This window comes from Catharus ustulatus, chromosome 2 (genome assembly GCF_009819885.2).
Source record: "Catharus ustulatus isolate bCatUst1 chromosome 2, bCatUst1.pri.v2, whole genome shotgun sequence".
NCBI lineage: Eukaryota > Metazoa > Chordata > Aves > Passeriformes > Turdidae > Catharus > Catharus ustulatus.
The window spans coordinates 60,220,263-60,242,458 of NC_046222.1; the positions used below are offsets into that span (position 1 = coordinate 60,220,263).

The 22,196-nt window shown below is 41.7% G+C and overlaps 1 protein-coding gene across 1 annotated transcript; it reads left to right on the forward strand.

The window, feature by feature from the left end:
* The first annotated feature begins 86 nt into the window (after window positions 1-86).
* Window positions 87-21,705, forward strand: NUFIP1 (nuclear FMR1 interacting protein 1). The gene is made up of 10 exons (XM_033052813.1): window positions 87-626; window positions 857-945; window positions 2,795-2,899; window positions 3,479-3,541; window positions 3,862-3,938; window positions 10,326-10,418; window positions 14,051-14,310; window positions 15,790-15,918; window positions 16,792-17,024; window positions 19,557-21,705. The coding sequence occupies exons 1-10, from the start codon at window positions 188-190 to the stop codon at window positions 19,893-19,895; spliced, it is 1,827 nt and encodes a 608-aa protein (XP_032908704.1). The 5' UTR covers window positions 87-187; the 3' UTR covers window positions 19,896-21,705.
* The last annotated feature ends 491 nt before the right edge of the window (window positions 21,706-22,196 follow it).

A 22,196-nucleotide genomic window follows, 5' to 3' on the forward strand; every position in this document is an offset into this window, starting at 1 on the left:
CCTGCGCCCGCCCCTGCGGCGCTCCCGGATGACGCCGCGCCCGCCGGGAAGGAAGGAGGGAGACAAGGAGGAGGGTTTAACAGCCCGGACGTGACGCGTTCACCGGCCGCCACCGGAGGGCCCCACGTGGTGGTGCGGGCGCAGCGCGGAGCGGGGTCTGTGCCCGAGCGGCCTCCCCGGGCCCGACATGAACCCCTTCGCCTGGTACCCACCGCCCCCGCCGGGGCTGCCCCCGCCGGGCATCCCGCCGCCCTTCTTCTGCCCGCCGCCTTCCTGGGACGCGAACTTCTGGTCTGGCCCTGTGCCCTACCCCCCACCCGGCCGCTACCCTCCTCCCGACAGCACCTACGCGTCCGCCGACACCTACTCCCAGCCTACCGAGTCCTACTCGCAACCCGCCGACAGCTACTCGGATCCCGCCCAGAGCATCCCTCCCGCCGAGAACTACTCGCAGCCCGCCGAGAGCTATCCTCAGCCTGCCCAGGGCTACTCGCAGCCCGCCGAGGGCTATTCGGCGGCTCAGAGCTACCCGCAGCCCGAGAGCTTCCTGCCCCCTCCGAGCTACACGTCGCCGGCCGCCTGGTTCCCCCCGGCCTACGGAGCGCGCCCGCAGGGCCCGCACGCTGGTGAGGGGCAGGGCAGCCTTGGCCCATGGGCTCCTTCCCATCCCACACAGGGGCCCCGGGGCTGTCCTGAACCCTTGGGGCTGCAGGACTCTCCTCCAAGCATGTTGGTCATGCAGCCCTCTCTTTTCCCTTCCCTAGATCCTTCTCTGTTGCCCACCGAGGTAGGGGGGGGATTGTTTTACCAGCTGTGTCTGTGAATGGCTCATCTTTTTCTTTTCTCTGTTCTGAAGGTGGAAATGGTAATTTCTCCCAGAAATGGCAGGGCAAGCAAGCGCCTCCGTTTAGTAAACATTGTCCAGAAGAAAATAACAAACCAAAGGTATGGAGTGGGGTCCCCAGTGCTGGAGTGGGTTCTGGGAAAGGCCACGAAAATAATTGGGGCGGGGGAAGCATCTCCTGGGAAGGCTGGGAGAGCTGGGGTTGTTCAGCCTGGAGAAGAGAAGGCTTCAGGTAGAACCCTGCAGCGTCCTTTCATTACTTTAAGGGAACTTAGGAGAAAGACAGGGACAGGCTTTATACTAGGGCCTGTAGTGATTGAACGAGGAGTAATGCTTTTAGATTGAAGCAGAGTAGATTTAGACTGGACATAAGGAATACTTTTTTTACCGTGAAGGGGATGTGATACTGGCACAGATTGCCCAGAGAAGCTGTGCCCTGGAAGTGTTGAAGGTCAGATTGAATGGGGCTTTGAGCAGCCTGATCTAATCATAGATTGTCCCTGCCTGTGGTGGGGTGTTTGGAACCAGATGATCTTGGAACTTCCCTTCCTACCCAAACCTTTCTATGATGGTGTCAGTCTTACGGGACTTGGCCCAAGGCACTATAGAGATCCCATTCTCTTGTCTAATTTGTTTGCTCTTAAAAGAGAGCAAACCTGTGACAGTCTATAACTCTTGAAAGATACATGTCAACCAAATTCTTGCACACGTTTATGTCACTTTACTGTGGTGATGCTCAACTACCTAAGTTACCTTAGTGCTCTTTTACATGGTCAAGACCAGCCAGCCAGATGACACTGATGTGTGTAGGGGGAGAAGGAAGGGTCTGTGCTGCACTATGAACCTGTATATGTCAGGGGAGTTATGGTCTGTCTTGGGAGGGAAGAGACGTGGGGCTTCAGCCTAAGTCTCACAGCCCTCAGGAAGTCTGTGCCAGCAGACTGGTGTGTTTGCAGAAGCAATAATTGATTGAAAGGTGGTAGTGAGAAGAGCTGAGTGCAGGGCACTTTGTTTAGAAGATGGGTAATTTGAACTTAACTTTCATATTATGTTAGCTTATCTTTGAAACTTTTGAAACACATAACTGCTTTATTAACAAAAATACTAATAGCATTTCGTGACTACAGTAATTTCATGATTATAAGCTGCACCATTTTGACTAAAATTTTGCTCCCACCCTGGAAATGCGGCTTACACTCAGGAGCGGCTAATATGTGAAAAATTTTCTGAAATTTCCAACCCTGGAAGTGCCAGCCGAGGTGCCGAGCCCAGCACCTGCCAGTAAAATCCGGCTTTGCGCGATTGTTACAAATTGGTTACTCTGTTGCGCGGCGGGTGCAGGCGGGCTCTGTACCGGCAGTGCGGGGCGGGGAGGGAGGCGGGGGAGCTCCCTCCTTCAGGCAGTGCAGCCCGGAGGGGAGGCGGGGGGCTCAGTGCTGCCATCCCCGCGGCCTGAGGGGAGGCAGGGGGCTCCCGCACCCACCTGCCACGGCAGGAGCAGGCAGGCTCCTCCCCTGCCTGCCGCCGCGGGAGCGGGGGGGCTCCATCCCTGCCTACCACCGCGGGGCAGCGCCGGGCCGGGGCAAGTGAGCCCGACGGCAGCAGTGGGCAGCCCCGAGCGGCTCCGCCGAGCTGGGCCACCTGGCCCCGTCGGCAGCCCCAAGCAGACCGAGTCCGCACAGCCCGAGCTGAGCTGGTAAACCCCGCCTTGCCGTGATTCTGTTACTATTTGGCAACTTTGTTGCACGTGGGTCCTCGCTGCGAACGACAGAATGGCTTATATTCAGGTGCGGCTTATTAATGGACAAAGACCGAAATGTTTCCCAACACCCAGAGATGCGGCTTATAGTCAGTGCGGCTTGTATTCGTGAATTTACTGTAACTAAATACAGGAGTGTCTTGTAACTGCAATCCTGAGATTATTTTTTCTTCTTTTTGTTTTCTTTTCAGACCAAAAAGAAAAAAGAACCAGTTTTCTCTCATTACTGTGATACCTGTGACCGTGGCTATAAAAACCAGGAGAAGTATGATGAACACATTTCACAGCATAAGCAGGTTAATGAGTTTGGCTCCTTTTATTCACACTTCAATTTTTTTCCTTCATACCTTGCAAGCAGTTAGCTGTAGTCACTCTTTGAACAGAAGACATAGGAAAGAGTTTCCAGAGCTATGTCAAGTATTAGTGGGGGGTGTTTTTTCTGAATGCTATATGTAGGGGAGGCTTCAGTATTATTTTTGGTTTTATTACTAAATTATTTTAAACTGTTTTTCTTGTGAAGTATTGCAAAGTCATAGGAATTAGTTCATTGACACCACTATAGCACGTACAGTTTTTGTGTGGAAACATTAAAAAATTTCCTTTATTGAAAATTATCAAAATTTGCAAGTATCAAAATTTGAAATTGTAGGGTCTTGCAAATTTTTATCTTTGGTAAACTTAACTTTATCTTCAGTTATCAGATACATTGCCTACACTGGTTGTTCTAAAATCAGATTAAATTTAGAAGTATGTTGTCCCTGCTGCACAACAAACTGTACAGGCAACTGGCATTGAGTTTATTTGAAATACGGTCAGAAGCTTGTTTATAATTTGTGTAAATTGGTATGTTTTAAGTTCACCCTCTTGTGTTGCAGTGCTCAGAAGAAGGTTGCAATTTCAGTGCCCATGAGAAGATCGTTCAGATACACTGGAAGAATGTAGGTAACCCTCAAGGCCCAAAATAGGAGTCTGTGCTGTCTTTACCATAGGCCCTTTTCTCATTCTTCCGTGGTTTTCTTCATCTGGAAAGAAAATGTATCACCCACCTCTGAGGAGAATCTGTTTCAAGACAATATTGTGGATGAAAATACATTAAATATTTTCTTAATGGATTTATTTTATCATCTCTGCATACAGTCTCACCAGTTTTGGAGATGAAAACAATGTGCTACCACTATACCTGACATAATGATGATGTCTTTAACTTGTGGGTTTTTTCCTTTCTCTTTTAAACATCTGTGAAATATTTCTTCCTTAGGCACATGCACCTGGTGCTAAAAGAATAAAATTAGATAGTCCAGAAGAGATTGCTAGATGGAGAGAAGAAAGAAAAAGGTAAGACTTGTGGCCTATGGATATGTTTTACTTTATTTTCACCTATTGGGAGCACTAGATGGTGTTAGCTGAAGGGCAGGAGCAGCACATAATTTGTTGTTTTTGCTCTTCCATTGACGCTGCAAAACTCCTGCAGCAGTGATCTGTGTCAGAATGCCTGGGCCAGAAGAATGTGAGCTCCAGAGACTATAATAATTTAGAAGATTATAATGGCAGGCAAGGTATCAGCTGAGAAAGGAAACGACTTTCCCAGGTGCTTGATGTGGTACCCCAGGTTAGGCGAACATCTCATTCTTTTTAGCCTGATCACTGATTGTGTGTTAGGTCAGAAGTGTTTGTGTAGTGGTTTTTAATAGCTTAAAATCTGGAGCTGTTGTACTGACTATAATTGTAATATTGTATGCAGATTTCCTCAATTTAAGTTGTCCCAGTAGACCACACCAGGGAGTTTTCCTAATTTTTTAAGGGCTTTCTGTGTTGCTTGATGCTTTTCTAGTGAAAGAGAAGTCTAACTTGCATTATATGCAGGGTGCAAAGTAAAATTCTCCAATAAGAAGTATTTCTCACTATTTCTTAACCTGTGATGTAACAGGGAAAAAAATAAAACATAACTTTTTTATGTTGATCAGGATTGAAGTATTTATCTCCCAGATATTTTTTTTCCCTTCAGAGTTCAAAGGATTAAAATCTACACTTTCCCAGCCGGAAAAAGATGCTGCAGGTTTTCCTCACTTCTATTCATAATTTAGAATATAGTCTTGCAAGTGATCAGTTCATGAGTTTTGTTTCCATGAGCAAGCAAGAGTCCTATATGCAGAATGGGAAGTGATATAAGTTTAATTTTGAGATCAGTGATGATGAGTTAGGGCAGTGTACTAGTCATGCAAGGTTTGTTTAGTGAAAATAAACTCAGTGTTCTGATGGAATCTTTCTGATGCATCCGCCTTGCATCCATGTCAGAAGGCAATGTTAACGTGTTCTTGCTTTGAACTTCACTTCCCTTAATACGTTTTTACACTGTTTATGTTGAAAAAGAAAAATAAATGGAATTTACTGTAGATTTTTTTAACTACCTCCCATCCATTTTTTCCCGTATGGAGAAGCAAAATTTGTCCGCATGTAATTTCATTCTTGGAGATTTTAATTTTTCTTCGGACGTGGTTTCAGCTTTTTCTGCAAATTTCAGAAAGACAGAGTGAGATCTTACCACTATGTCAGCACATCACAGCAGTCAACTGTTGCACCTGCAACTGCTGTTCATTTTTTACAAATGAAAATAATCCATAGGTTGTTTACAAAAAAAAAAGCTTTTTTTTATGATACAGAAGCAAGAGATGATTTCCTCCCATTTTTAAAATGCCATCATTAACCAGACGAAAGTTGTTTGTGATCTGTACAAATGTAAGTTTGGTGTTAGATTAGGTAAGTTTTGGTGCTAGGTTAGTTTTCCTTCCAAGGTTTTGTTTTATTCAAAAGATGCTTGAGGGCTTGGTTTTTATTTGCTTTCAGTCTACATATTGCTGTTGTGGTTTTTTTGTGACCTAATTTTCTAATGGTAGCTCCAAGGGAGAAGATCCATATTTGTATGCAGTCTCTGAGAGAGTCCTTGCTACTTATTTTCAACTCTTCATATACTTCTCTGTTTTGGGAAGTGTTCAGGGGAGTTCCTGTCTGGCAGTTGGTGCTGAGGTTTAAGTGTTGAAATGATGTTTAAGGTGTATATGTCAGTATGTACTATACTAGAACATTAGAGAAGTGGGAATTGAACATGGAGTTATGGATAAAGTACTGTTTGTGTGGGGAGTGGATGCTGCAAATCACAGGAGCCTTTATCTACACTTAATTGTAAGGGTGATGCTCTGCCTGAGATGGTTTTGCTGAGCTTCTGAAGGATCTCATGTTGGTTCTACAGATGAATAGAATTTGGCTACGATACAGCATTGCTGAAAGCCTTAGCTCTCTGGAGCACACTAATATCAGAGGAAATAAAGTCACACGGTCACAGCAACTAACCAGAAAAGGCGAAATGGAATTAGGACTGTCTGAGCCAAGGCCACTAGATGGAGTAGTGCCTTATCTTGGTACTTCAGGCCTTCTGTGGGCATCGTATTTAGCTGTGATGGATGGGTGTAGAATGACTACCTGGGTGGCTTTTGTTACTCAGTACAGCAAGGAAGCTCTGTGAGCATCCTTCTTTCTTTAATTAAAAAAAAAAAAAACGGGGGGGAGGGGGTGGGAAGCAGGCAGAGAGAGAAAGCCAGCTGGAACTTTTGTGCAGCATTAATTGGGTCACAGCAAAGCATCAGTTTAGTACTGAAGGTCTGTTGTTGACTCACAGTAAGCATTGCATTGTACAGGAAAAAGGGACACCAGAGGGAGTCTGAGCTATTAAGCAGTTTTGGTTTATGGTGACAGGAAAAAACCTTTTTCTTTCTGGAAGCTCCAATCAAAGCTGAGAATGAATCTTTTTAGGTCATTAATAGTTTGTTTCTAATTAGGTTGCAGTGATTTAATATGTGTGTTTCCATGCTGCATCCTGTCTCGCTTGTTCTTTCAGCCGTTATAAATAATTACTTGCAGAGTTGAGATTTTTCTTCTTAATTAGCTGCTGTGTTGCTCAATTGTGTATCCTGCTTAAAACCTTAAAGAAAGAACTTGTGTTTAAAGTATAGCCTTACTCTCAAAGAAGAAAGAGGAGGAGGAGAGCTGGTAAAGAGTATCTCTGGATGAAGCATGCTGGGTTGGAATGCTGTTTTCCTGTTGAACCTGCTGAGCCAAGAAATCTAATTAAGCAAAGAGCAGTAGAGATGAAGTTTCATGGGACCTCAGGGTTTCCCTGTGTTTTGCAGACAGATGGTTGTGAAGTCTGACATCAACTTTTCTTGTTTTGATTTGTCCTGTCCCTTCCAAGTGTTGAGAAATGTGCTGTCTTCAGCATATTTTTTTCTTTAACATGATCTTAAAGAGAATTATCTGCAATGCATTTCCTTAATGTGTCAGAATGAGGCATTGCTGTCTTCCTTACTCCACAAGTGAGATCTGGGTCCTGCCAGCCCATCTGTTTCTCACCAACATTTCTTGAGCAATGGTTATTAGTAAGAATGTGGCAAGGCTGCTTTAGTGTTAAAAGCGAATCGTTAAACTTACTTTTGCTTAGCTCCTGATATAACATTGGGGGATTTTCTTGAGCTTGTCTGTTGCTTGTAAATTCTCCCCTTTCTGCCCCGCTTTCTTTAATCTCTTAGCATTGGTTTGTTCAGATAGGAATTGTCTGTTGTATTTCCTTGCAATCCATCTCACAGGCTGAGCATGTGCCTAGTGCTTGAAGTCCAGTACTGTTAACCACATCACTTTTAATTAATTTGTGGTTTTTTAGTTGCATTATGATAATCCTAGAGTAGTTTGGAATCCTCCCTGATGTTGTGTTCATAGTAGTGAACTAGGTATGTGGAAAATAATTTCTTATCATTTGGTAAAAGTAGAAAAGACAAAGCAAAGTAGAAGGGATGTGTTGGTAGATCAAGGTAACATAGATACATTGAAGTTTACTCTGATCTGCTGGAATAGATTAGCAATAAAACTGCCTCAGCTAACATATGATTAAATCAGATGTGAGAAAGTTAAGCCAAGATTTTATCAGCTCTGTTGGGTCATTTTTGTTCCCTTTGGGCTATCCATGTCTCCTTTACTGTTTGCTGTGCATATGCAATTAAGACCAGCTCAAGAAATTATTGAGACATTTTGCTCACAGTACTGTTCCTATTAAAATGATGAAAATGTATAGCTCTTGACTCAGGAGTTCATTGTGTAAACTGCTATAGAAAAAGGTCTCTTTTCTGTTAGATGTTGGCAAAGCTCTGTTTCTTTACTGCTCACTAAGAGCTGCTTTACTCCAATGTTTATGAGAGCAAGATAAAGTATGCTGGTCTATAAAAAATGCATGGCTCTGGCTAGTGTGCTCATTTATTGGAAAAAAAATGTATTCACTAAGACACACATGTTATTGATTATGCTCAGTGTCACTCTTCCCTGTTTCTAGAAGCTTTAGGGTGTTCTTTACCTTCATGTTTCACTTTGTTGGGATATATTTAATATACTCAACCTGAAAAGCAGTTTTCTGATGTTATCAATTTATTTTGAAAAACTTTGGATTGTAGAAGTGTACAGTTGGGAACTGCAGTTGCTATGAAAGAGGGTTGCCTTCTCAGGCTGTACTGGCTTTATGAAGTCTGCTGTGCCAGACCATCACATCCTGGTTTAACTGCCTTTTATGATAAGTTGCTTAGGTTTGTAAAGCCTTGTGGGGACTGATGCGTTCAAGCTCTGACAAGTTGTTTGCAAGGCACAAATGCTGGGGTACTTCTACCTCAGTGGTGTTTGTAGGTAACATTTTAGGAACACCATTTTCTTAGGAGAGGAGGAGGGCTTGGCAGGGTGCAAACCCAAGCCAGCTCTTGGGATTTAAGTGTATGGCCTTTTATGTGGAGAGACGCAGTAAAGGCATGAGGTAAAGGCAGTGAATAAAATGCCATTTAACATTTGGGAATAGGTGGAGAAAATAAACACAGCCACTACAGATGCCTTCAGATGTGCTTCTGCAGGCATACTGGGACTTGTGACTTGGGCTCTCGCCAGCTGTCAGTTACTGCCTGTGTCAGCTGGAAGGCTGGTGTAGGAGAAATCTGTCAGTCTTGGCAGTAAATGGAACTGAAAGTGTTGGTGCAGTCCATTATGGTGGCTCGTGGAGGGAGTGGTAACTCACAGGAATGAAAGTGGGAGGCAATCATGTCTCAAATTGTATTGTGAGAGCATGTCTGAATATGTCCTTAATCAGCATAAGTGCTGGAGCATTTGAAGGCTCCTTTGCTCTAGTATTTAGGGTCTTCCTTTATATTTAAAACACACCCTGCACCCCCCGCAATCTCTACAATCAGCTTGGGGATTTTTTGAACATAACTACTTGTTTGATAGCTTGCTATCCTCCTGGGAGCCTTTGTGTTTGAAGGAAAGCACCTTCTCCTAAAACTGTGGAGCACAGGGGTCTTTGTCAATGCGAAGCTTCTGAGATTTAAGAGTTCACTGCACATTTGCTGTGTGCTGGGAGTGTTGTAACATGGATGAACAAATCTAACAGGGAAGAGAGGAGGTAAAGCATCACATCCCTGTGCTCTCTTGAGCTGTATGGCAGATTTCTGGGAGAAATCCAAAGAAAATAGATGTTGACAGCTCATGTTCAAATCCTCTTAAAGGAGACAAGTTCTGTAGTGTGTTTAGGTTTGTCTTGTAGAAAATGCTTCTCTTTTTCCCTTGGTATGTGGTTGAAGCTGTGTTGAATCAATGTGGCACTTAGCATTCATGCTGTAATATGGGGGAAATGCATGTGATAGGATTAAATATTTAATGAAAGATATGTGTCTTTTTTGATAGCTGTTTTTAGTGAGAAGCTGTTCTACGTTTCTCTTTACTTCATTTTAACAGACATCAAATATTTATACTTTGTGTTTCTATCCAGAAGCTGGGGAAGCATGTGCATGTGTTTCTCATTTACCACCTTTATCTCGAAGCACTGGCATTTAGCTAAGTAATGTTTGCAGAGCAAGTAGTGTAGCCATCTTTGGGCTTTGATGGTAAAAAGCCTGCTACCCAGGCTCTGCATGTTAGAACCAGTGAGACATTTGTCTGGAGGGAAGGATGGATGTTAAGGGAGGTGGGGAATGGAAGAGATGGGATGATTTGGGAGATGGTTGTAACAGTAGATTTCTTTTCATCTGCATGATTTGGCAATTTTTCTTGAACCTGGAAATAAAAAGGGGCAGTAATTCTGGTGAACTTGAGGTCAGTGTGCAAGCACAATGCTAAATATTGCTTGAGAAGGAGCTTGTATGCTTTTCCCTGTCACATTAAAGGAATCTTGTGCACCCAGAAGCTGTTCACATAACCTTTGTTTTTTTTAAAGTTTACGAGAACTCAGCAGTTAGTTTGCTAAAAGCATGTCATTCAAATAATCCACTTGAAACTCCACAGAAGTAAAATAGGAGGGCTAAATCATGCCTGTTATGTGTTGGGGCAAAGAGAGAGAGGGTCCATAACTATAACCAAACTGTTTGTCTGCACCTTGCTTGATGGTTTGGTAAATCTAAGAATGCTAATGTGATTTTTTTTTTTTTTTTTGGTCTTGTTTGTTATGTCTGGATATATAAGCATAAATGCACTCAGGTTTCTTTTCCTCACTAATGTCTTTTTAAGAAAGAAACAGTATGTTAAAATTCCTTTAAAATTTTTAAAAATCTGTAATGTTTATGGAGGAAGCTGGTTTAGTAAAGGGGGAATTGAGAAACTACAGTGAATCCTTTAAGAACCAGTGAAACTATTTTTTTTTTCTTCTAGAAATTTTCCTACGTTGGCAAACATTGAAAAGAAGAAGGAAATGCAGGTGCAGAAGGAGGAAAGGGGAGAAGTTCTGACTACCCAGCAGTTTGGGTAAGTGTTTTGAACCAAGCTTGTTACTTTCTTCCTACTTAGTTCAAAAGTATGCTCTGTTACTCTGGTCTCCCAACACTTACTGCTTGCACTGTATAAAGAATCTGGCTGCCCTTTAAGAGAGGACAGGCCATTTGACAAACTGCTGATGTAATATTCTTTTGTTTACTTCATATTGCTCTGAAGTCCGTTTCAGTTAAATGAAACAATAACTACATTAAAAATGTGGTATTCTGGCTTGTTTGAGAAAACCTCTTTCTAGTGGCCATTCATTAGATCAGAATAACCTTCATCTCTGAAAAAGTAGTAATGGGGACAGAAGTCATGCAGCATAATGATTCCACATGGCTTAATCCTTTATTGCCTGAAAATCACCAACAGAGATTTTATTCTGACTCTCTCTGTTTTCTGATGATAAATCAATAGTCAAGTGAAGAGGGGAAAAAATAAAGATGATAGAGGGTAGGAGAAAGAAGCAGCACTACTTAAGTTATAATGAAAACTATATGAAAATGAAGTTGAATCTGTCTGCTACCATTGCTCTGAGCTAGTACTTACTCATCTTGGATTTTCATCTGTTCTCTGCATTATAAATTATTTTCCAGCATGGTTTTATTCTTCTATCTCCGTTTCATTGTTAGGTGGAACCAGCTAACTTCATTGACTCTGCTTTAGGCCCTGTGGGATTTAAAAAAAAAAGCTATAATGAGCCACACTCCTAAAACATCACTTGTTTAAACTAGAATGACTGGGCTGGAAGGCAGGAGCAGACTCAGTCCTACCGGGCTCTTGTTAAATGCCATTTTCGACTCCATGGAAGTGAAGCTGAGGTTTGCCTAGTTTTTTGTATAGGGGATGACAGCAAACAGAAGAAAACTTGCGCCATGGTAAAATGGTTGAGCTAGTGCAGAATAAGAAGTCAGTGTAATTTATTAAGTGTGACAGTGCAAATTACCTTGCTGCAGCATGTGCTTCAGAAGATCCAGCACTTACCTGCCCCCACCCAATCAGTTGCCTTTCATGACTGAGAGAAAAGGTTTATAGAAGACTGAAGTACAAGTTCCTTCAAAGGATATGAAGTTGCAGGAGTGCTTTGCACCCAAGGAGTCAAACCTGGGCATTGAAACTAAAGCTACAAACATATATTATATTATCTTTGGAGATTCTTAAGAGCAAAGGTGGACTTCCTTTGTCACAGTAACAAAATGTTTGATGTCTGCAGGTTTTATTTGCTAACTCTTGGCTCTGAGTCAGAGGCATCAAGTAGTTTTAAATGTCCATCACCAATTCCATACTGTTACATTTGTTAGCTTTATATATGGAAAATTGTTTGGAAAAAGAAAGCCCTCAAAACTGCAGGTTGTTTACTTCTGTGTAGCAACTTTTTATTCTAGTTGATTCTACAGATCTCTTCTTTTTCTCCCCTCCCTCCTCTGCACTAGTAGCACTCTAGACTTGAAGTGTCCATAAGCTGTCATTTCTGCTTTGTATATCAGCAGTAAAGATTCTGGAATTGGTGCTTATCTGGCAGATTTACTGATGTGTGAGGAAAAAATAGAATACAGCTTGTTCCCTGCAAGCTGTACTATTAAAGCAAATAGCTAAGTAAGATTTAGAAAGGATTAGATGCTTAACACTTCCATGGTGCTTTTCATTTGTGGTTCTCTGAAGTGCTTTGCAACTCCTAAGTCTCAGCATCCCAGCATGTGAGATCAGAGATGCATAAGGATGACTGTGGAAGCCTGTCTGGTGTCTCACACCTGAGTAATAGTGCACAGCTCTCCATGCCCTCTGAGTGGAGAATGAAGAGCAGGATATCTTCCACGAGGGAATGGCAGAAGTCAGATGCTAGGTTGATGTTTACTGGAACATGTTTTTGACCTTGAGGTTTCTTTCAGGGTGTTTGAGGCCCCAGAGAATTTAGAAAGTTGTTTTTAACCCTTGGTCAAGGACAACAGCTTTATTTGAGGTTGTATTTACTCACTATCTTCTAGGTTGTACAACATGCTGAATTTAGAGCATGGATGTACAAATTCAGAAAAGTAGTTTTCTCTCTTGTTGGAGTTGAATCATAGGAGGTAATACTAGCCTTCTTTTGTGGGTTAGGGCCTAATACACAGGAAGGCAGTGGCTTGCCACTTGTGCCTCAGGAGCGCTGTGGTGGGTGATGCCATCAGGGATGAGCAATCTGTGTTAGACACTAGTGAAATGACTGAAGAATGAAATTAAATATGTTTTGTTGTGATATAGTCATTTTGAGTGCTATGACAGGCCTTGTTCTCTTCTCAAGAAGGACTTGGTGAGCCCAGAAAAGCGTGGAAAAAAGGAATGCTGGTAATGGGAACATTTCTGAACAAGCAAAGTAGTGGGTGGCTTGAAAGGGCTGTGTGATGGAGGCCTAGAAAAATTGCATGGGTGGAAGAGGTGAATAAAGTGAATATACACTGTTTCTTGCAACTCAAGAAGGATGGGGTACTAAATGACTTGTTTAGACCTCAGAATGAAGACAAACAAAAGGTAGTCCTTTGTCACAAAATATTAACACCTTGCTGCAAGATTTCAGGGATGCCAGACATGAGCACAGCATCCCACATCATGAGGCATGTGGTTGACAAGGGATAATAGGACTTCAGCCATGCTGTAGATGAGGCTGAGGCAGGGAGGGTCAGAGCCAGTCATGGGGTTCATTCAGGACAGGAGATCTTGTGTAATTTTTGCTGTTGTAATGTACTGATGGTTAGTTACAGTGTTGTTTTGCTGAATTAAGTTTATGTTGCTGGGAAATAAATATTTTCAGGAAGCTTCAGTTGTCCCTTCTATATTTGCTTTTCTCTCTTGGTCACATTTATTCTTGTATCTATAGAATTCAACCAAAGTTTATTAAGCTTTCCAGGTATCTTCCTATCAACATGTGTTTATAGGATAACCTGGAAGATGATGGAACCATGAAAGATAAGTGTAACCAGAATGCTGTGCTCTTCCTGTATTTCAGGACTTGCTATTTTGTTTCAGGTTTTAAAAAAAAAGCATTATCCTGGTGGACATTTCTTTTATTCCTTTTCCTTGGAATGGAAAAGATGAATGGCATGTTGGTTGGAGGCAGGAGTAGGTAGATATTGCAGCTGGTGGTGTCAGATGGCTGAATGGATTTGGTGCAGCAAGATGCTTCTCAGAGTCGTAACTAGAAAAAGGAGACTTCAGCAGTGAAAGAATGTTTACAGTAGATGCTTTCCTTTTAACTTCATGTCACTAGTTTTTTGAATTACATTAATGCTCAAGTGAGGAGAGTATTTGTTGACTTTGTTATCTGAAATGAAAATGCCATGTCCTCACGCTGCAGGTTCTCAAGGAACTTTCTTAGCCCGTGTACCCTTGGCCTTGTTGAAAAATAAAAAGTCAAGGTAATGAACTCCAAACTGTTAATTCAGTTTCCAGCTTTGTCCCATTGCCCTGCCTGAGATGAGGTGTGACTGATTTTATGGGCTGTTGCCTCGTGTTAGCTGAGCTGGTGTAAGTCCTGGCATCGTCTGTGTTGCTGAACCTTAAGCAAGGGCCTGAACCATTTGGTTCCATCAGTTGTTTTTATTCTCATAGATTGTCATCTGTATGAGCTTTCTGTTTCTATTCCCCAGCAAAATGAAGGGGATGTGGAAACCTGCAGAAAATGGAGAGGGTCTTGGGCATCAACGAAGACACAGAAGAAAACAATGGCGCCCGTTCTGGAAGAAATTTAGGAAAAATGGCAGCAATTATGAACATGGAACTCAAAATGAAGCCAATGGACCAGAAAACAGTACACATGAAAAGGAACATGAAAAGCAAAATGCTTTGGCAGGCCAAGCATATGAGAAGGATGTGGACCCTCTTGGTCTTCTGGCAAATGGTGATGTTGGTAAGATGAAGGAACTTGCAGAAGTTTTATTTTAAATAGTTGTTTAAGTTTAGAGGCTGAGACGTTGTGCTTGCTAGTCACCATTTTGGAAGTCTGATATGAAGTTTGTATGCAGCATTACACATTCTGATGTAAATATTGTACAGTAGTCTAAAGACCATCCAGCACCAGCTTCAGTTGCTAAATTAACATGTGAGATAAGAAAATATTTATAAAACCAGAAGAAGAATGAAGTACTTCAACAGCCAAATTATTTTCAAAATTATTTAAACTGTTAAATATCCCTTTGTGGTTTTGAAAATAACAGTATTTAGAAAGTGAAAGCAAATGGATTTCCTTGTATGAGTTAAGTGAATTAGTTACAATGTCAGTATTTTGCTTTTAATTCGGTTCTTTGCTGTATTATTACTCTTGATATTCTCCGTGTGTGTGTTCTCTGAAGTATTGCTGCTTAGTTTTTTTGGTTTAGATTTTTGTTGGGATTTTTTGTGAGCATGTCTTGTTTCCTCATGCTGGCAGCAATATAAATTCTTCAGATCTAACTGTTTATAATATAGTCAGCAGTGATGCACTACTCCTAGAATATGGCATGTAAGCTGACTTATACTCTGGCTATTTTTAGCAACAAGGGTAGAATACATTCCCTGGAAAGATGTCTGATGCTGAGTTTTTCCTCTTGAAAACATAATCTTCAATTAGTGAGAACAAGAACTCAGCATCCCTATGCAATTTGTTTATTCCATTAATCTTTGCGTGTTGGGAAACCTAAGTATGCTTAAATATATCTGTATTTCCCTGCAACATCTGTGTTTTACTTAATGAGAAAAGGTCTAATTATGCCAAAATATAGCTAGTGGCTTCAGTTTTAGTAGGTAGAAAAGTAATGTGGTACTTATTACACACTATTAAGGCCAGTTGCAACTTTTTGTACATTTGAGAAACATAGCCAGAGCAAATAATAACAAACACAGTATAACTAGGTAGAATTTAAAAAATACAGCCCAAATCCATGATTTTACTGTATAGGCACATCTTTTTGATTTTTTTTTTCCTTTTTTTAAATTCCTTCTGATTGGCTTTTAAATGCTTCTCCTCCATCTCAGAACTAAATCTAGCAAGACTTCAAAACATTATGAAATCCTCTCTCTCTCTTTACCTGCCCTTGATAACAAAACCTATAATTATATTTGGTATGCAAAGACGGAAGCAGAAGGCTCAGGCTTGTGTTCAGGAAACTTTTTGTTTCAGCAGCTTTGCTGGCAGGGCTATAAACCAGTGGAGGCACCAGTTTGCCACCACCTCTCTGTAGATGGTGGTGGACAAGTGTACAAGTGTGGAGGGGGTTTCTGTCAGTCCACAGCACTGAGCAAAGGTGCCCAACATCAGGTGTGTGTGCTGCTGAGACAGGGACTTAGCAGCAAGGCTGGCTGTTGCCAGGATTGTTGGGAAAAATCCCTCTTGCCTTTTCTTCCCCTGCAGAATCTGACAAGGATGAGGCAGCTGAGGAAGACGGGAGACTGGCAATGACAGTTGTCCCCAAGCAGGTGACCTCCGCTCTGAGCTCACTGTCGGTCAACTATGGCAGTGCATCCGATAGCGAACCCGAAGGTGTGTAGGAACAACCTCTGCTCTTCTACCCCCGCTTCTACCCTGTGTCACACTGCAGTGATGGGGACTGCAAGCAGGACTGTGGCTCTTTTTGCTGTCCTCTTCTCAGCAGCCTGTCCTGGGTTGAGAGAGGAGGCGTAAAATGTCTTTGATTAGGTTGTGTGTCATCAAATTTCCCAAGCCTTTTCTCCCCTTGGGGGAAAATAAGGAACCTGTTTTTGGTCTTGCTTCAAATCATGTTTGTATAATGCCAGGAAAAGGCAGTTATTGCCACTCTGTGAACTAATTTCCACATCCTTAAGGGCTTTTTCCATAAAAGGCTGCTGGGTGTTGCAGTAGTATTTGAACTCTCTGTTACTAGGATTTTGTGCTTTTTTGAGTGTATGCGTCAGTGTGTGGTGAGGAGTTGCTGCTGCTGCTTGTTTTTGCAAATATTTACTATACTTTACTTGTCCTGAGTGGCCTACCCAAAGTTAGAGAGCATCTACCAGATAGTGAATTGAACCTGGGCATCCTCTGCCCTAACTGTGTCATGATTTTCTCAGCAGCCAAATTTGCAGTAAGCTATAATGTGAAGCAGTGTACTTCTTAAGTGATAAGAAGGCAGAGATTTGAAAATCTCAATCAAGTCTTATTCCTTTTATTTTTCTTTTTGTGCTGTAAAATTGAAATACCTTGTTTTCCTTTCTGTGAATGTTTAGAGATTATTCCTTGTATTTAAAAAGAAAACCCTCCCTCCAAGTAAACCTTGAACATCTTCACATCAGGTTGTGTGAGCAAGAATAGTACTAATGAACTGCCAGTGCATGGGGATATGAGCATGTTGAAGAGGCTTTTAAGTTTTGAGATGAAAGTGTGTTCTTTTTCTTTAAGAATTCCCTGTCAAGACTGCAACAAAAGCTGAGAGAAACCAGGCTGTGCTCAGAAATACGCCTCAAACTACTGCTGCTCCTCAGAGTCAGAAACCAAATCAAAACCGCCCAGAATGTGCAGGCACAACGTTAAGGAGCTCGAATTCAAATGCGCGTCCCCCTAGAGGGCCTGATAAGCGGGGCAGGAAAACATCACCTCGCATTCCCAAGCGACGTCCAACTCTGCTGGAAATGGTAAGAGGCTAAAATAATGCCTCCTGTGCAAGAGTAGAACTATTTGTGAGTGTTTCTTCTCTTCCCTGTGGGAAGTTAGAGCAGTCTGTTAAGAACAGCAAAGTGAGTGTTTCAGTTGGAGAAGGTGAAGATGCTTTAATAGACAAATGGAAATACCCTGGCATGCATTCAGGTAACGACTGACTTTGGTAAGCAAGAGATGACAACTGAATCATGTGTCTGAAATGAGCTGCACAAGGAACAAACTCTTTGTTCCTCTCTCTCCCCTTCCCTGTGGCAGTATCCAGTAGGTTTTGTTTGTGTGTAATCCCAGCAGCCATGATCTGATCTTTTTGCTCCCAGCTTTGCTGTTCAACCACTTTCCTCTGCTGGAGGAGCACACAGTTCTTTTTGCACATGCAAAGAGGTCTTGTTGAGAAGTGTGCTGGTGATTTAAACTACAGAGTGGTGTTGAACTGCAAGCTGTTTGCAGAAGGTTTTCTTCACTAGGCATGTTTAGATCAATCTAAGGAAGGGACAGCACCTCGAAGAGCAGCCAGTTGGTGTCTCAGAAGGGTAGAAAGAGTTTTGTAAGGGTGAGTCCAAGGTATTCCCAGTAGCAGTGCAAAGCAACCCATTTGGCTTTCTTTAGAAAACTCCAACAAAACCTTGGAGCTTTTATTGGATTTGTTACTCAAAAGCAGTACTACCCTTGTGATTCTATAAATAGTATAAAGCTTCTCCATCAAGAGAAAACTTGCAGTGTGCAAAACACAGGAGAAAGCAGGGTGCCACTGACATCAGAGCTCTGAAATAGCACAGGATGTTTCGGCAAGAGATACCTTATAAGGTACATCCCAAACTGCAGATGTGGCAGAAATCCCTCAGCAGTCTTTTTAGCACATAGGACAGTTTCTGCTAAGAATTAAAGTTCCTAGTGACTGAAAAGGAAGTGTTTGTCCTTTGTGTAGCTCCCAAAGCATGCACTTGCCTTTATCACTTGCTCTTCAAAGTTGTTGGTGATCAAAGCAGTGACTACTCTGGAAGAAAGTCAGATGAAGTCCCACATGCTGAGAGAAGCTGGCAGTACACAGGAAACCTGAGTTGAAGCTTGCCAGTATAGTCCATTTTTAAATTGCATTTTAGTGAGTTGTTTTTGCCTTTTCAAATTGCTCAGAGTTGTTTTTAAAGAATGTGTACTGTGGCTGTGAATCACAGAGGAGAACCTGAGGTTTGTAGGTAGGCTTCTACTGTCATTAGAAATGGTCAGTGTTTGAAAACCTTGAGAGGGAGCAAGGTTGAAATTTTACAAAATGGATCCAGAAGGTGGATTAGAATACTAAAAAAAGGCTGTATCAATGAAATGATGCTCTTAAAAAAAAAAAAAAAGGAAGGGTGGTAGGAGAATAGCTGCAGGTATCTCTCGGCAGTTACTCAGCAGGGAGCTTGGGCACTACTAAAACATGTTTATTGTAGACATGCAAACACTAATGTGCATTTAGTCATTCTCTATCCTGACAAAATCAAATGCTTGTCTGCTGTCGCTCCACTGATACCCATCCCTGCATTAAAAAATTAAATAGAAAGGTATAGTTTTTGGTAGGGTGATTGCTGCAGCCCAACTGGGTCCTAATTTGGCCGTTTGGGAATTCACCAGTTTCTCCCAGTCAAACAAAGAGAACATCACTCTGCTATTCCTTTTCTGCCCTGAAGTACATCTCCTGTTCAGATAGAAGGTTCCTGAAGCCTCATTTTAGGTGTCCACTGCTTGTAACACCTCTTAGCAACTGATCTAAGTAGAAATATTCAGACTTAAAAGTGGCTGGTTAAACCACTGTTGAAACTTCTAACAGCAAAAAAAGCTTATTGGTGACATTGCAAGCGAGACTTAGCCAAATCTCCTGCAATGTGTAATACAGCTCTCCTGCAAACAATCAGGTAGTTACAGATTTAGCCACTTGGCCCAGATTTTGTGTTTGTTCATACCGCTAGTTCTGCTGACACTTGCAATGAAAAAGGTTCATTCAGCTCTTTGGCTGATATGTTTCTTTTTCCTACTACCAAAGTGAACTTCAATGAGATTAAAGTTGATGAGGAAGGCCTCTAGCACTTTGATTAAGCTATTAGAATTAGGTTGGTGTATGTATTATAGCCCAAAGAGTTAGTGCTGTTTAAACCCATGGTCTGGTACCTGATTAAAGATGCCCTTTCCTTGTATTTATCTTTTACTCGTAAGTGATTTAAATTAAAAATGCATGGGATATTAAATTGCAGATATAGTATAACTCAGAAAGTGTGAAAAATGATAATGGACTTGCTACCCTGACATACTGGAATGCATGGCCTGGTATTACAGTCCACGATATGAAAACATCATTGTCTCTGGTACAGAAGTCTCCAGCCCCGTGCGTCCAGGACCTGTGTGAGAGAGCCAAATATTTAACTCAAAAGATGCTGGAAATTACTGAGTAGATCAATGTATCTTGCTATGTTATTATTAGCAACAGAGCAATAGAGGAAATGTGCATCATCTTCTCTTTTTTTAATTTCCAGTTACTGGCCCAGGACATCCGACATGAAAGGAATGTGATTTTGCAGTGTGTCCGATACCTCATCAGAAATAACATGTTTGGACTTCACCTTAAAACAGAACCACAGGCTGAAGCAGAAACTGAACAGTCCTCTACCCCTACAGCAGAACCTTCTATGGACAAACTCAATGAATCTAATTGTTCTTGTAGCTCTGACCTTCAGTTAGAAGGAGGACAAGAAGATGCATTATTAATAGCTCAGGGTGAGAAAGAACCTGTGGATCAGACTTCACAGATGGCTCAGTTGGCAGATGAGGACACGTGGGAAACCCCATCAATTCAGTGTGAAGGAGCACCATAGAGGATGTCTGTTATGGACCGTAAAGCAAAGGCTCACATTTTCTACCCAACTGATGCTTTTTGAAAGACATCAGTGTAACAAAAAAATCATTAAAGCACATACTGAGAGCTGTTAAAACCACTTTCCTGATCTGTTCTGCCCTAGGTGGCCATTTCCTTGGAAAACATACCGAGTAATTCCATCTCCACATGGCACAAAGGCAGCAGTGGCACAAAGTATGACCTTTCCTAGAGCAGGTGTAGATCCCTGCTCTAGAGCTTCAGAGTTCTGAGTGTCTTGCCTTCTTATGAAACATGTGGGAGTCCATCCCCAGAGCCAAGTAGGATAGATCTTCCTCATGTGAAGTCATAGTCCGGTGTGTGTGGAGTATCTTGAGCGTCCAGAAGTATTTCAGTGTAGTTTCAAAATGGCAGTTCAGTGCACACATTGTTTTACTTCAATTGTTACGAAATATATCCAATATAAATACAATATATCCAGTGTAAAATATGGAAGGTATAACTGACCTGGTTCAAAAAGTACTGCTTGTACCAGCAGCCTCTTCCTCCCTGAATTAAGTTGTTAATTGAGCAGAGAAATGGAAATGAGGATGCAGGTTTTATTTATTTAACAAATAAATAAATAAATATACTATACTACTTGCCATCAGTGCTGGGTTGCTTGTTGAATCAGGTACCCAATATTGAGCTTTAACTGCTCTTACATTTATTGCCTGGCAAATTAACTCCTGAAGCAAACCCTCAATGTCATTATCAAAGTTCAGAAAGTTTACCAAGAGTTACTAGTTACCTTTTGCATATACTTTGGGAATTTATTAGTTGGCCTTCTGGAAGAATGCCTTGGTACATTGTTACGATGCTCCTACACCACCCAGCCACTGGTTTTTGTTCATGGGTTTGTGCGTACATCCATAGTGTTGTGAGCACTAAAAAAAGAAGCATCAGCCAAGGTTTAGAAACAAATTTAATCTTTTGATTATATTGTGCATTTGTTTGCCAAAATGCTTCTTGTCAAGGACAGGTGTTAGTTTGTCACATTGACACTGACAATGCCACAAAAATAATCTATTGTCAAAACCTCTGCTGCAGGATCTGCTCTTTGTCTTCTAGTCATGGTTAAATGTTGCAGTAAGCTCTCAGGGACTGGCTTTATTTTCTTTTTCTTTGGTAGAAAGTCTGGCCTTCCCTTCCACCATCTGAAATAGGGAGACTCACGTGGGGTTTTTTTATTGCCTTATAGCTGTATTTTCTTTCCTTTAGTTTGTTAACTTGGGCCACACATCTCATTTGTGGAGTATAGGAAGCAAGAAGTAGTTGAAAATTCGGTCCTGCTGCTCTGCTATTTATAGCTACAACTGCATATTGTGTTTGTAATGCACCATCTCAATTTATGGAATTATATAAATACGAACACTCTTGTAAAAGTTGTGTGTCTCAAGGATATATGTGCAGAATAGAAGCAGTGATCATAAACATTTATGTTTCCAAGGCAGATGATTCATTCTTCCCACGATGATCTCACGAGCCATCTCAATCTCACTGACTTGCCTCTGGCTCTTACAGTTCTACTGCAATGAAAATACCAATGAAGAACACTCAGCCAAGGAGCTCTGGCACTCCAGCACAACCTGGTTCCAGAGTTGAGTGGTACCAGTGCTGTTGAAAGCATGAGTAACAGCTGCAGGAAAATAAATTGTTGTCTTAAATTTATGTTAAATTGCACTTTAAACAACCCTGTGTCCTGTCAAGGTGATGGCAGAGCTTTCTTTGACTACTCTTTGACCTTGTGTTTAAAAAGACAGACGTTTACCTTGAATTCTTTATACTGTTGTCATTTTGACTTTAAGAATATTAAACTTTCACACAAAACCAAAAACTTTGTCAGAAAAAAAATTATTTTTAAAAATCTGTTTCATATAGATAGAAAGAAGTAGGTTTCTTTATAGGGAGATGTGTACATGGCATAAACCAGAAATCTTAACCTAGGACTTGTTGCGTACATGAAGAACTGCTATTTTTCTCATAACAAGCCATTTCTGCCAACTCATATAGCAGCCATGTGGAGACAAACACTGCAGTGATGTCAAACCCTGAATAGCAGTCTTGGTTGATGGTAGGAGGTCTCTGTCCCTTCCTCTCCCCCACTTTTCTTTTCCTGTTCTTCCAGACTTCCCATACCCCTTCCTGCTCATCAAGGATGTGCTTTCTTAGTACTTTGGATTCAGCCTTTGTATAGGAAAGGTACCATAATGACCTTCTCTGGTACTGTCAAATGCCTGCAGGCTTTTCTGGTCCCTGCAGT